This window comes from Notolepis coatsorum, assembly GCF_963971535.1.
Source record: "Notolepis coatsorum genome assembly, chromosome: 7".
NCBI classification, from domain to species: Eukaryota; Metazoa; Chordata; class Actinopteri; order Aulopiformes; family Paralepididae; genus Notolepis; species Notolepis coatsorum.
The window spans coordinates 99,691,180-99,707,499 of record NC_140171.1 but is presented as its reverse complement, the minus strand read 5'-3'; the positions used below and the strand labels follow the sequence as shown (position 1 = coordinate 99,707,499).

Sequence of the window (16,320 nt, the reverse complement as noted above, 5' to 3'; positions counted from 1 at the left end):
AGAATCCAGACCTTACGGCACATTTTTTCCGGTTGAAACCATCGTGATGCTATCAGCTTTTTAGCCACTGTGATACCGGATAAAACCAATCTCTTTAGCTGTGGAGGTACTGCATGCTCAAAGACATCATTCAGCAGTAATACAGAGGGGTGTACAGGTATATCCAGAGTTAAGAGATTTGACAATTGCTGGGTCACTTCTTTCCAAAATATCTTAACTGGTGGGCAGTCCCAGTACATGTGCATAAATGTCCCTTCATCCCCATTTGTACATAAGGAGCATTTGGAGTCTTGTTTAAGACCCATTTTGTTCAGTCTTATAGGAGTTAAGTATGTCCTGTGAATATAGTTAAGATTGATTTGTTGATGGTCCGGGTTCCTTGATGCAAGGCGTACATTTGCCCAGGCTTCTTGCCAGTCAAAGTCTATCTCCAGGTCTGGTATATCCCTCCTCCAGACTGAGTCTAGATGTAGGGTTTCATACGAGGCCGTTAGTAATTGATGATAAAAATCTGAAACAAAACCTCTCGATGTCTCTCTTTCATAGAATAATTTGTGGTATCTGTGGTGTACAATTGGTATCCTTAATGGAACACCGTGAGCCTTCAAACATGCCAATAACTGTGCGTAAAAATAATATGAGGACTTGGTGAGATTAAATTTTTTGCATATCTCATCAAAACTACAAAAACCCTGTTTGTTGAAAACGTCTCCTAATGTGTGTATGCCTTGCTTTTCCCCATCTAGGGAATCTTATAGGTTGTTTTCCAATCAAGAGTGCATTGTTATTGAATAAGGGAGTATGATTATGCCATGTATGTGGGATAGAGTCTTTTTTTTGTGTTTCACGCCATATCCGGATTGCATGAGTGATTATGGGGCCAAATTTCCGTTCGCATTGCTTAATTGATAATTTGGTGTACACTATGTCCTTCAGCCTATGTGGAGCTACTATATTTTCTTCTAAATTTCTCCAGGATACTGATGCTTGGGGATCAAACCATGTTGTCAGTGGTCTTAAAGTGTATGCCTTAAAATAGTGGTGGAAATCTGGAAATGCCATACCACCGTCTGCTTTGTTTCTCTGTGCGGTGGATCTTTTTATACGTGGTGGTTTGTTATTCCAAATAAATTTGTATGTGGAGGAGTGTAATTCTTTCCAGTAACCCTTTGGAGGGGGTAACGGTAGCATTGAGCTGAAGAAGTTGATTCTAGGTAGGACGTCCATCTTAATTATTGATATTCGTGCTTGTACTGAGTTTTTAAGTTTTGACCACCTGACAAGGTCGTATTTGATTTTGTTTTGGATTTTTATGTAATTGTGCTTCACCGTTTGGCTTATGGTAGGGAATATTTCAACTCCCAAACATCTAAAGTGTTTTACCATCGGTATCTCTTCTGGGAGGGTTATATTTCTTTTTGCAGGGGCGTTAAGTGGGAGGAAGGCCGACTTCGGCCAATTTATCCTAAATCCCGATAAATCTCCAAAGTCCTCAATCAACTTGAGAATATGAGGCAATGCGGTGTTGGGGTTTTGCAGGGCTGTACGTTAACTTTTTTTGCACATAGCACTGGTGCTACAGAGGTTGATAGTTTTGTAGCACAGGCCAAAATCTTGTAGCACAAGTATAAAACATGTTATATTTGTAACAGTCACAAATGTGCCTATTGTATTTGTGTTATTTAGTTGCAGTGCCATGTTTGGCTGTCATTTAGTATATCGCCATGTGTTATTATTACTATAATAGTAATACTCTCATATGCTATTTTCAATTAATATCATAAACAACATAAGGAATATTAGCATAATTTTGAGTGGACTGAAGGAATGAGTCAGCGTTAATAGTTTTAAATGCAAATAATTTATTGAAACATAGAAGTGGGGTCGGTTGGGACACACACACACAATGGGGGACCCTGATGTAAACAAGACAAACGTCTTTCTCTGGTCTGCATCCCCTTAACAATTGTGTGTATTGAGCCGTACTGTACTGTACCCATTCTGCAATCTGTTAAATAAAGTTTACATTCATTCATTCACACACACTGTTTCAACTCACCACCCCTGCATCATATTGTAGTCTAGTCTGTCTTCAAACTTCCACTCCTCTCGAAATTTTTTATATTTGAATATCAACATTATCTGTCCATCCTCAGTTTACTATAATATACTCCTGTCCTGAGTCCTGACTAGTGACTTCATCGTCTTTCCAAACGCACGCACGCACACACACACACACACAGGGAAGGGGAGAGAGTGCCCCCCCATTTCCCTTTCCACACTGTGTCTGCTGGCTCTGCCTGTGATCAGGATTAGCTTGTTAGCTTGCTAACGTTGTAGTGATTGTAATGGTACATAAACGTTAATTTCGGGCGATGTGCGCATAAAGGAATGGCGACGGTGCAAAGCATGTAGATGCATTTGACCCGTTGCGAGAAAAAAAAAACACCACGGACTTATTTCGGGACGTGTAGGCGCACTGCTGTGTTACGCAGCAGCAGTGCGCACCAACACGCTGCTCTGCTTGCAAGCACGGATAGGGCGGATATGACTCGTCGAGTTGTCACGGAGTTTTTTCAAAATAAGAGTATCATATGCACCTGAATGTTGCTAGCTGTCGAGCCTAGTTATTATAGCTGGAGCTGCGCGTGGGCAGAAATGAGACCCGCTACAGGATTTTCAAAATAAGAGTATCTATATGAACCGAATCCCTATCGCACCAGTGCTAGTGAAGTAAATCCATTCATCGCACAGACCGCTGTTGCTGTAGCACGTGCGAGATATATCTCGCACTGTACAGGCCTGGGTTTTGCATGAACAGTATTACGTCGTCCGCATATAAACTAATTTTGTGTTGTGTGCCCTTGATTACGATTGGTTCTATGGATTGGGATTGTCTTATATATTGTGCTAAAGGCTCTAATGATAGATCGAATAGTCCGGGACTAAGGGGGCAACCCTGTCTGGAAGACCGTGATACTGGAAAGATTTCGGAGGTGATTGTACCTGTTGTAATCATGGCCGATGGGTCTTTGTATAATACTTTAATCATATCAATGAATCCTTTTCCTAACCCCATCCTTTCTAACACTGACCATAGATACGACCATTCCAACCTGTCAAAAGCTTTCATTGCATCCAGGGACAGCATCGCCTTAGGTGTGTTGTCTTCCTTGTTAGCATCTAGTACGTGTAGTAATCGTCTTATGTTATCAGTGATCAGGCGGCCTCTTATGAAGCCTGTTTGGTCCGGATGAATTAAAGACGTCATATGCTTTTGTAGTCTGATGGCTAATACCTTAGAGTACAGTTTGATATCGGTTCCGAGGAGGCTTAAAGGTCTGTAACTACCGCACTCGGTGGGGTCTTTGTCTTTTTTGAGGAGGACTGTTATGAGTGCAATATTGTCATTCTTATGGAAGTTCCCCTCCTTGACTGAGTATAAAATCATATTTAGTAATAAGGGTCCAATTATGTCCCAACAAGAGAGGTACATTTCTGGTGGGATACCGTCTCTTCCAGGGGCCCTTCCACTTTTCATTTCAGATATGGCCTCCCTAAGTTCATCTAGTGTGATCGGTGTTTCTAACTGTTTAGCGTCATCCTCTGAAAGTTTAGGGAGGTTAATTTGATTAAGATATGTGTCCATCTTGTTTTGATCGAAGGTCGTTTCTGATTTGTATAAGTTGGAGTAGAATTCTTTGAATGTCGTGTTTATTTCTTTGGGTTCTGTAACAAGTCCTTGTTGTGCTCTAATGGTAGTTATATCTGCAAATTTTGCGTTGACTCTTAGTCGCATAGCTAATAGGTGACTTGGTTTGGAACCTTGGGAGTACTGCTGTTGTCTTGTGCTACGTATTTGCAATTCAGATTGTTGTCTGTATATGGCGTTAATCTCTTTTTTTAGTATATTGACTTGATTTTCCAGTTGAACCGAGTTGTTGTATTGCAAAGAATTAAATAACGTTGAGTAAAGTGTTTCCAGTTCAGCCAGTTTTGAGCATCGATTCTTGCGTATTTGGGAGGAAAAGCTATCAGTGAAATCCTTGATCATTCCCTTTGTCGACATCCATAATATTCTGGGGTCCTGCACCGAATTCACATTTATCCGTAGGAATACCGTAAGAGCTTCTTTGATTTGTGTAATGAATTCCTTGTTATTAAGCAGCATCGTGTTAAATCGCCATCTTGGGGCTCGGGATGATAGTATACCAAATGTTCCTTTTAAGAGTAAATAACAGTGATCAGACAATGCATTGGGTATCATTTCCACATCGTAGTTATCAAATAGTCTCGGGGTTGTGAAAACGTAATCTATTCTGGATAATGTATTATGTCTCGCAGATCGACAAGAGTACTTCCGGGTCATGGGGTTGAGTGAACGCCATAAGTCATTTACACCTGTAATCTTCGACCAATCCTTTAATGCATTAGATGCATTTTTTTGTTCATTGGAAAAGGAGGGGTTTGATTTGTCCATCCTTGGGTTCCAAATGGCATTAAAATCCGCACCGATTATAAATGAGTATTCGGGAAGGTCTAACATTGCTCTGGTAAGTGTAGTGAAGAAACTAACTTCGTATAAATTTGGGGCGTATACCGCTACCAACGCTATTTTTCTGTTCTTATGTAAAATCTTAGCTATAGTTATCCGACCATCTGCATCAGACCATACTCCCTTCAATTCAATATTCAACTTCCGTCTAACGACTATGGCTACTCCCCGAGTTCTCGTTCCAAAGGAAGAGTGACTGATGTTATGATATGTGTTGTCCGCTAACATATCTATGTCTTTCTCTAAAATGTGCGTTTCGCTTAGCAGAGCTATGTCCACCTGTTCTTTTTTCATCAGTGTGAGCACGCTTTTTCGTTTGTGTTGTTTATTTATTCCACCAGTGTTCCATATCATTATGTTCAAACTAGCCATAATCTATACATGTTGTTGTATGGTTGTTGGTAATGCAATATTTTTTTTGACGCTTCTATTGAGGCTAATGTGGGCAGGTCTCTAAATGGCTGGAATAAGGAGGAGGTGAACGGAGGGGGGAGGGGGTGAAGTACATAAAACAAAATAACCCTGCCGTCTTGTACAGACGGGTTACACATAAAACACATACGGCCCATCCCTAATGGATGGGCTAAAATGATTAACATCGTTCCAGTGAAGCTGAGAGGAGTCCCGCCGCGGGAGAGTAAAAGGCCAATCTATCGAGTGATAAAATCGGCCCCTCTCCGCACACCCCCCCCATCCCCACACCGCCGTATCAATTGGTAGTAAATAGTTACAAAACCCAACAGTACTGGAGCTTCACTCCTTGTCTGTAGGTGTAATTTCAATCAGATATTTAAAGATAATATAGGCTACTCGCATCCGATAATTTGACCAAAAATAGTATGACCATTTTCTTCCGTTTAATCCCCCCCACCTATTACTACCATTATTTTTGTCCACATATTGTGGCCCTTATGGATTTAAAGGAAAAATTGCAATCAGGAGAAAAATAATAATAATAATAATAGTAATTTCAATCAGATATTTAAAGATAATATAGGCTACTCGCATCCGATAATTTGACCAAAAATAGTATGACCATTTTCTTCCGTTTAATCCCCCCCACCTATTACTACCATTATTTTTGTCCACATATTGTGGCCCTTATGGATTTAAAGGAAAAATTGCAATCAGGAGAAAAATAATAATAATAATAATAATAATAATAAACTATGGGAATGAATCATATTTGTTTGTGTATATATTCAAATTGGAGTTACATTGGTCTGTTTGTTTGTCTGAATTGCATGAATACGGTGTAATAAATAATAATAATAATAATAATAAAAAATAAAAAATAAATAATAATAATAATAATAATAATAATAATAATAATAAGACAAAGATAGTTGTACCACTGATCTATAATCATGATTTTGAATCCATTGTTTGATATCTGAAGGAGTTAAGAGTATTTAAACCATAAATCACGTGACTAAAGCATATCATGAAACTGTATAGCCCATATCAGATAAAGTGATACAAATTAAATTAAAAGAAAAGAAAAAAAAAAAGAAGAAATGTGGTGAGAGCCCGGGAGATTACGGTGACCATAAAAAAAAATATCATCCTAACCATGAACTACTGTAGCACTCCATAGGTTATAGATATGCTTGCCATAGTTTTATCCGGACTACTCCATTCCAACTCATTGTGGGGGTTGGGGGGAGCCCCAATATTTGTGTCTGAAATCAAAGCTGGACATTTCAATCATAAAAACTAGTCTTTTAATACATAATAATTAATAACCTATACCAGTATAATGTGTGTGTGAGTGTGTGAGTGTGTGAGTGAGTGAGTGAGTGAGTGAGTGAGTGAGTGAGTGAGTGAGTGAGTGAGTGAGTGAGTGAGTGAGTGAGTGAGTGAGTGAGTGAGTGAGTGAGTGAGTGAGTGAGTGAGTGAGTGAGTGAGTGAGTGAGTGAGTGAGTGAGTGAGTGAGAAACCTCACCCGGCCCGGACGCGTGAATATTAAAGGCAACCAACTTGTGTTCAGTTTTTCGTTCAGCGTTTCTCTGATTGGCCACACGGCCAATCAATCCACTAGCACACGCCCTTGCGGCGCGGCAGAAGCGCTGGTCGAACCAGCGGTGTTCTGTTGTGTGACTGTTACAGCGGTGTTCTGTTGTGTGACTGTACTAAACTCTTCCACCACATGAACGCTGAACGAAAAGCTGAACACAAGTTGGTTGCCTTTAATATTCACGCGACCGACATTTGACATACAGTACCCGGACATGGAAAGGATTGACAGATTGATTGCTCTTTCTCGATTCTGTGAGTGGTGGTGCATAGCCGTTCTTATATTGAGCTTTAAGTTCCCACCTCTACAGAGAATGACTCCCATTGGGACACAATACTGTCGGACAAATAACATTAACTCATTTACAAGTTGTATTAAGTTTAGCAAATAAGGGAACAGATAAATAACATTTCAATGCAGTAAAAAAAGCAATATTTCGATTTTCGGGTTTTGTCCACATATAAGCCGCACCGTTATATAAGCCGCAGGGTCGAAAAACGGGGAAAAAAGCCGCGGCTTATAGTCCGAAAAGTACGGTACTTGTTGTGCTCTAATGGTAGTTATATCTGCAAATTTTGCATTAATTCTTAATCGCATGGCTAATAGGTGACTAGGTTTAGAACCTTGGGAGTACTGCTGTTGTCTTGTGCTACGTATTTGTATTTCCGATTGTTGTCTGTATATGGCATTGATCTCTTTTTTTAGTACCTTAACTTGATTTTCTAGTCGAGTTGAGTTGTTGTATTTTAAAGAATTAAATAATGTTGAGTAAAGCGTTTCCAGCTCAGCCAATTTTATGCATTGATTCTTGCGCATTTGAGGAAAAGCTATCAGTGAAATCTTTGATCATTCCTGTTGTGAAGGGCCAGATTATCACTGAGAATCTACGTTTTATTGTTTTATATAACTTGTATATTATTTATATATATAAGCTATATCCCTTTAAGCCTCTGTTTGAATCATAGAATTATTCGCTTTCCTCATTGGATAATGCCCTTGACGTTGGCGGCGCCAGACGGTCGCGCCCCTCAGACAAATTCAAAGACGAGTATGGACAAGTTGGGACATGCCTGGGGCCAGCGCATTGATTCCAGACAAGAGCTTCGGCTGCGCACTAGAAAGCCCTCTAAGTATATATATTGTGGAAGGCGCAAACAGTAGCAGTTCGGCGTTCGTGTGAAGTAAGAAGTTCGTCTAGCAACCTAATGCAGTAACGTGAAGTTCGTCCGGAGTAATGCAACAGCAGTAGTTGAACCTAGCGTATAGCAGTCAAGTTCGACCTAACTTAATGTGAAGTAAAGAGTAGTCATTTAGTGTGAATCGTATTACAGCAGTTCGTTCGGTGTGCAGCATTAACAAGCAGTTCGTTCGTTTAGTAACTAGCGTGAACCTTAGCAAGTGTGTGTGGACTTAAAGTAATTAGTGCCAGCACACGAGGTGGGCCTAGTAGCAGAACTATTGGACATGTGCGCATTGGAACCTACCGCGGCGATATTGTAGAACCATTATTGGTTGGATTATAGTGATTGTGGAAACGTAGTACCGTGGAGAAGAGCATCGTTAATACCCTCGTCGTTTGGATTTAACTACCCTGAAGATTCTACATCGGGCTAGCTTCGGGGACGAAGCTGGCTGGCTATCATCATTGCTATCGGGCATTGGATTACAGCTATTACCTTGCTGCCGAGCACTTGGATTATAAAGACTGGATCCGTATGAGAACCCCTTTTTCTTCATGTGAACAGCCTGAGTATCCGTACATTCTTCCTTCCTCTGGAGCTTACAACTCTGGGAGGATATCACCAGTCTCCAGCTGTACCCTCGTTTTGCCCCCCTATATTGCCATCCCACGCCAGGCGGCGTCTGGTCTAGTATACCTAGACTAGGAATTATTCATTCTCACTGACTTTGCTACTCTCTGACTTTCTAATATCATTCGCCATAAAAGAGCGACCCAGTAATTGACAGTTGTATCTTCTGCATAATAATAAATACTGTAAATGATATCTCCTTGTCACCGTGCCGTCTATTCTGAGTGTCTGCCATAATTAACTGTACTGTCTGGCAAGTAATAATAATAATAATATGTAGTAGTGGTTTAATCTATCACAATCTTTAATACAGTCAGGGTTTTGTAACCCCTCAGTTACAATTCCCTTTACCGACATCCATATTATTCTGGGATCTTGCACCGAGTTTGCATTCTCCCGTAGGAATACTATAAGAGCTTCTTTGAGTTGTGTAATGAATTCCTTGTTATTAAGCAGCATCGAGTTAAATCGCCATCTTGGGGCTCGGGAAGATAGTATACCAAATGTTCCTTTTAGGAGTAAATAACAGTGATCTGATTGCATTGGGTATCATTTCCACTTCATAGTTATCAAATAGTCTCGGGATGCAAAGACATAATCTATTCTGGATAATGTGTTATGTCTTGCAGATCGACAAGAGTACTTTCGGGTCGTGGGATTAAGTGATCGCCATAAGTCATTTACACCTGTAATCTTCGACCAATCCTTTAATGCATTAGATGAATTCTTTTGTTCGCTGGAAAAGGCGAGGTAAGATTTGTCCATCCTTGGATTCCAAATGGCATTAAAATCCGCACCTATTATAAATGAGTAATCGGGAAGGTCTAACATTGCATTGGTTAGTGTAGTGAAGAAACCCACTTCGTACAAATTTGGGGCGTATACCGCTACCAACGCTATTTTCCTGTTCTTGTGTGCAATCTTAGCTATAGTTATCCGACCATCTACATCAGACCATACTCCCTTTAATTCAATATTCAACTTACGTTTAACTACTATGGCTACACCCCGAGTTCTCGTACCAATAGAAGAGTGACTAATATTATGATATGTGTTGTCCGCTAACTTATCTATGTCTTTCTCTAGAATGTGCGTTTCGCTTAGCAGAGCAACGTCCACCTGTTCTTTTTTCATCAGTGTGAGGCTGAGCACGCTTTTGCGTTTGAGTTGGTTATTTATTCCCCCAGTGTTCCAGATCATTATATTCAAACTAGCCATAATCTATACATGTTGTAGTGTAGTTTTTGGTAATGCTTCTGGAGTGCGAGGCAACAATAGATATACATCCAACTAGTGAGGTCCCGTTGAGAGCCGAGCTTAAAAACATACATATATACAAATAAAAATCCCCTTCCCTCCCCTCCCACCGAGAGTCGTACAGGATTGTGTTCCATGAACACAACCTTCGCGTATGACTCCCTCCCTTAAACCACCGGATATCCCAGAATGATCCAATTATCCTTAACATTCCTATGTATACCATAGGATCTAACATTCTAAATTCTACCATAAGTAGAATGTCAACTGTAGCATTTCCCCTGGCCAGGGGTGGGCGATGATCCGTTGTGAAGAATGTTATTCCAGCCGGCCGCTGCTGTGATGGTTCTGTGGTTCTGCAGCTAGATGCTGTTGGTTATTCCCCCGAAGGGCTTCTGGTAGTATGTCTGGCCAACGTATTGCTGTTATTCCAGAATGTTCCCTATATCAAAGAATGTTTTAGATGTTCTAGATTATTCCAATATGTCGTTTTTACAGTGTTCGAATGTTCCAGTATGTTCTGGAATGTTGTTAGAATTCCATACTCTTAAAATAAGGATCACTTCAATGCCATGTTCATCTTCTCTATATCGTTCCAATTTTGAATCCAATATGTCCGCAATAATAGAAGCCCAACGGGGAAAACATTCAATAACTCTGAGCTCGTAGGTCTCTCTGTCCCAAATCATTGGTTCATTAAAGTTTATACTATATGGTGTCCATGCATAACAGAGATTAAAAGGCCATTTATACACTATCCTGCGTTTTGTGCTGCCATGTATTTGGCTGCATCTTCAGGCGAGTTGAGGAAAACCCTTGCTCCTTGTTTATCGACGATGCGAAGTATTGCAGGGTATATTAATAGGGGTCTGTATTTCTCCAGATAGAATTTAGACATCACCGTCTTGAACTTGGTTCGTAGGACCACCACCTCCCGACAATAATCTTCAAAACAGTGTATTGATATATCCTTGTATTTCAGATTGCCTTTCATCCTGCGAGTTTCACGAATAATAATTTCTTTTATTCTGACTTGGCGCAGGATAACCAATATCACTCTGGGTCTAACGTTATTGTCACTGGATCGGGTCCCCAATCTGTAGCACTGCTCCACCTCGGGTACTTTAGGAAGGATCGCTGGTCCCAGGATTTTCTGTAATTCTGTCGCAAACTCTTCAGGGTGTGCGCAGCTCACCGACTCGTTTCCGTTAGCCGGTAATTACCGGTATTTGACCGGCAAAATCTGTTTAAGTCCGACATATTTCATCTCTCCGGTCTTAATGTCCGGTGAAAATAATTCCCTGAGTCTAAGCACAATTTGATTATTTGAATTGTATTAAAATAGGCTAAAATTAAATAGCCTATGCGATGAACGAAACGATCATTACATTTGTTTCCTCGTTGCTTCTAATAATGACAACGACGTTGTCAGCGAGTGAGAGCTTAGTGCTGGGTGTGCAAACTTTTGTGAAGCTGCAGAGCCATAGCACAAGCAGCCCAATGCAGTATTCCAGCAGTACTCCAATTCAGCCATTTTCAGCCAATGTTGGGTGGGGGGCGCTGCTGTGCGGTTCCCAGAAAAGAGCCAATAACAGCTAAATCAGCTTCTCTGCAGCGCCATACTCTTTGCAAATAAGTCGTTGCGAGGTGGAGAGTCGTCACGCAAACCACGATAATGTTGCCGTCTCTCTGCTTTCTCAGTTCTTCGCTTGATATAATTAATACAAATGTCCAATATAACGGAATTCGTTAGCTCATAAAAATGTGATTATAACAGACTGCTGTTTAGTGTCGGACCGACTGCCCACATACGCGGATAAAGTCAGCAGCAGCACGGAGTATCGAGGGACTTATTTTATTTGGAATATATTAATTAATGACTGTATACGCAAAAGTAGCCTAGTTGTAAGTAATAATATTATAAATCTACATGCCTTGAGGATGACATTCTTTATATAGCCTGCCTATCAATTGTTTTAAAGCTCAATAAACTATGACCGGAATTAATCTCATTTGTCCGGTAGATTGAAATCTTGCAGGTCACGGAGACCGGCAACAATTTTTTCTAACGGAAACCCTGCACTGGATCGGGTCCCCAATCTGTAGCACTGCTCCACCTCGGGTACTTTAGGAAGGATCGCTGGTCCCAGGATTTTCTGTAATTCTGTCGCAAACTCTTCAGGGTGTGCGCAGCTCACCGACTCATCCAGACCGACTATACGAATATTCAGCTTGCGACTTTGATATTCCATCTCGAATATTTTGGCTTTCTGTTCTTCATTGATTCGCTTAAGCTCAACCGTTATATCGTTGAGCTCCGTCTTGAGTTCTTTGTAGTTTCCCTTCATCTCAGCAGTTAGATTAACGTTGATATCATCTACGTCTTTGTAGATCCGAACGAAATTTTGTTGGTGGTCTTCCAGGCCTGTTTCCAGTGCCACGGTGCGCTTAATATGTGCTTCGGCGTCCACTCTTAGCGCTTCTATTTTGCCTTCGATAGATTCTTTGATAGCATCTACTTTTTGGGTTATTGTCTTCTCCATTGTCTCCATTATCTTCTCCATTTTTCTCATTTCCCGGATGATATATTCGGTGTCCGCGGAGGTATTTGTAGGGGTTGAACTTGAGGCGGCCGCTATCACGTCTATATTCTCCGCTATTTGTCTCATGTATCCTGTGGCCGTAGGCGAGTCCTCTGCGCTTGGTTTTGAGATCTTTGATTTTTCTTTGGAGGCATCTCGATTCTTTCAGTCAATATAGTTAGTTGATAATCTCAGTTGATATATGCGTCAAGTTTTAAACGCATTGGTGGTCTATAAATATGTTTTTAAAACGGAAAAAAAAATAACGGGTGAGCAGCTGTGTCACATGCGACTTACTCCATTCTATAGCTGACCGGAAGCCTTAGTATCAGCCTTATCGGTTAAGATCTTTATTAGTTTAGCAAGAGACTCTATATCGGATGCGGTGGCGGGGACGCTGGAAGAAGTGGCAATTTCAGCTGTTTTTCTTTCGATCTCTCCAGCCAAATCCCGAACAGAGCCCGTATCCACAGGCAAATCCTCTGTAGCTAGTTTGGCTGTTGCGCGTGTATCTTTCTTTGGTCCCATCTTGATTCTTTCAGTCGATATAGTTAGTTGAAGACCTAGTTTATATATACGTCGAGGTTTAAACACATTGGTGTTGTAAAAAGTGGTTTTTGAAGCAAACATTTAAAATAAACGGGCGAGAGCTATAACCAATGCGACCGTTACATACTAGTGCTAAACCGGAAGTCCCCAATTCATTAAAGCGCTGGCACACACGGCCCACAGCGACCTCTCGTGAACGGCACTGGATGTGTTAATACCCCGCAGATACCCTGTGCAAACATGGAAGAACTACAAGGCCCTTTTTTGTGATTATATCTCACGGTCGAATAAACCTGAACGTTATTGCCATAAAATACAACGTATATTGCTTTCTGTGAAGTTCTACAAAAAATATTTGCGTCACAATCTGGTGAAAAATGGCAGAGCTATGGACATTATACAATACTAACTGTACTTACAGTAGATTTCAGTCACGGTCTTTGCTGCCCTGTAACGGGCGCCTGGTGGTACTAAATCCAGATTTAAAGGGGAACTATTTTACTATTTCTTTCACTATTTGGGCACTTTTACACAATTCCTGTGAGTCTATGGAACACCTCTGTAATTTTTTATTTTATTTTTATTCATTGTTTTGTATTTCTAATCAAGTCCTCAAAAACAGCATTTTTCTACCTCAAGATCTCGAGCCGTTTTGAGGCTGGGCTCCAACCACTGTGTGCAGATCATCATGTACCTGGTGCCACACAGCCACATTATCATGCAGCGGTGTCTCTCTGACATCACAAATCATCACATTTTCAGATGACTCAGTTCAGTGAGGGTGAATATTGTGAGAGGAGAATTGGAAGAATGTGCCAATATGAGAATTAGAGACATAGATCATATTAATATAAGTTCACATAGCTAGGAAACAATGCTAAACACTCAAAAAGGCCATTTATAAGATAGTTCCCCTTTAACTCTGCCATTGGAAAGAGGAGATTTGGCCCGATTTATAGGCCCGATATTCTATATTCATTAGGGATGTGCGATATCATCGGCCTACCGATATTGGCATTCAAATTTGATATCGGAAAATATCGGTATCGGTTTTCAAAAAAAAATATATATATATATATATATATATATATATATATATTTTTTTTTACATTTCTATAACCTTTATTTACCCAGGCAAGCAAGTAAGAACAAATTCTGATTTTATTTATTGTCAAAAGTATGCATAATGTTGTGTTAATTCCAGCGGCACGTGGTGTAGTGGTTAACACTGTCGCCTCACAGCAAGAAGGTCCAGGGTTCGATTCCCGCTTGGGGACCAGGTTTCCATGATGCCAGTTACCCAGGTGGGGTATCTCCCAGGCCTTTCTGTGTGGAGTTTTGGATGTTCTCCCCGTGCTCGCAAGGGTTTCCCCCCCCGATAAGATAAACCCAATGGAAAAACATGCACAACAATAGATTGCTAACGCTGTGGCGTCCTTGACGAAGACGGACAGGAGCACTTGGATTGGTCCCCTGGCGCGGCTCACGTTGACGCCTGTCTGCTCCCGGCTGCCCTTGGGGGGGATGGACGACGGGATGGGTTAATCGCAGATACGAATCGCATGCATGCTCGCATGCGTGCCGATTGATGACCTCTGAGCAGGTCCTAAATTATTATTATTATATAATGTTAATTACCTGAAATTATTCCGTTTTTTTGGGGGGGGGGAACCCTGCATATATCGGTATCGGTTGATATCGGTATCGGAAATTAAGAGTTGGACAATATCGGTATAGGTAAAAAAGCCAATATCGAGCATCCCTAATATTCATATTTCAAATTGCATGTGTCCGGATGGAAAGATTCAGTACTGTATCTAAAAAAAAAAAAAAAGGGAAGAACTACAAGACCCTGTGTCTTAATAGTTCGGACATAGACAGAAATACCTTGAGAGTCCTTATTTACTACATGCGTACCTCGGGTTGACCTCCAAGTGATAGTTGCTGGCTATTGTGTTGATCTCTATTTTCTTCTTCGATGGGGCCTGTAGAAGAACACAAAAGGCACAGGTTCCAGCAATACGTAAGATGATTGGCAACGGGTAAGACTTCATCAGTGGGAGATGATTTGAATCTTGAGGACTTGAAAGGTTGAGAAGAGTAGATGACAACTGTAAAAGGAGTAGTTGTGTTTATATTACTGTTAAGATATTAGCTCTTTCCTCCTTGTATGAGGACAAACAGTGACAATATAAGCTCTTTCCTCTTGTATGAGGAGGACTAATATAATGTTATTATAAGCTCTTTCCTCCTTGTATGAGGACTAACAGTGATAATAGCATGTATGAGCAATAACAGTGATACTATTAGGCTCTTTCCTCATGTATGAGGATAAACATAATGATAATATAAGCTCTTTTCTCATGTATGATTGTAACTGAGGGGTACAATTCCCTGACTGTATTGATAAGTATGGTATCATTAAACCACTACCGCTTTATGTACTTTAATTACTGGCCATACAGTACACGATATCTAAGTATGATGAACACTTTCCCACATATGAAATCAGGTCCACACAAAGGTAATAGTCAAATATTTAATATATAGCAAAAGGTACATATAATAATTACTTATTACATTTATGATTTGAATTGAATGCTCTTGTAAGGCAAATGAGTACTCGTATGCAAATCAACACTGAATGTCCAATCTCTGGTTACACAGGAAGCAAGTATACAACCTGGCTCTTAGGGGATTATATCTATGGTCACTTAATGATTATAGCTGGATAATATACTGCAGGGGTCCCGCCGGTTGTAAGCCAGTAGGGGGGGTAGGAGAGCCGTCGGCTGTATCCCGTCTGGTCAACGATTTCTAGGGAGAATTCAGGTACAGAACACAGTGCCCGTAGAACCTTGATCCGCAGATGAATACACTTGGGCTCTCTTGTAGACGATAGCTGTAGCTGTAGCTGTAGGTCCACAACGGAGAAGAAGCGAGGCGACCTCAGTCTGGTCTGAGCGCCGTCTCACCTTGGCTCCTCTCGGGGTAAATCCAACACTCACCGGTGTTGGCGATTATCCGCTCCACAAATCAAAGCACCAAAGCAAATAGATATTCCATGCCGTATAGGGCTCAGCAGTCGTCGGGGTAGGTAATCCAATGTGCAGGTCCACTCGTCCTCGCCCAGAACTCCTCGGATGAAAGCACCACGCGTGGTCTGCCCAACCTGGTTAAGACTCTAGATAACGCGAGGAAACGATGGGGGTGCTGCTCACTTTAGAACTCTAACCGAACGATGCACCATACATAATAGACTATTATTACTTAATAGAAATACGGTGCCAAACTCTGGCAATTCAGCTATTAATTCGCACAATGTCTCACTGCTATTCTAAGGCCAAACAGGCCGTACTACAGCGCACGCGGTATCGTGGGGTGAGGCTTCACGTCTTGTTACTTAGTTGGGTAGAAGGGTAAAGGACTAAGAGGAATTCTACATTTCTTGCGCCATATTTATATGCACAGTGGACAAGTAGTGCCGCTCTGCTTTCGGTAGCCGTATTCCTGCGCGGAGCTGAGGCTAGTAAGGGCATGTCTCGTCGG

At 41.1% G+C, this 16,320-nt stretch overlaps 1 protein-coding gene across 3 annotated transcripts in view; it reads right to left on the bottom strand.

Annotated features, from left to right (window-relative positions):
• LOC311232666 (replication factor C subunit 3) overlaps nucleotides 1-16,320 on the bottom strand; it is a 158,264-nt gene that overhangs the window by 117,770 nt on the left and 24,174 nt on the right. For 2 of the 3 annotated variants that reach the window (XM_084319532.1, XM_084319533.1), the window contains one exon: nucleotides 14,689-14,756. The exons of the other annotated variant lie outside the window; for it this stretch is intronic. In XM_084319532.1, the coding sequence (XP_084175658.1) occupies nucleotides 14,689-14,756 (68 nt within the window). The remainder of the gene's footprint in view (nucleotides 1-14,688; nucleotides 14,757-16,320) is intronic. 3 annotated transcript variants of the gene reach the window in all.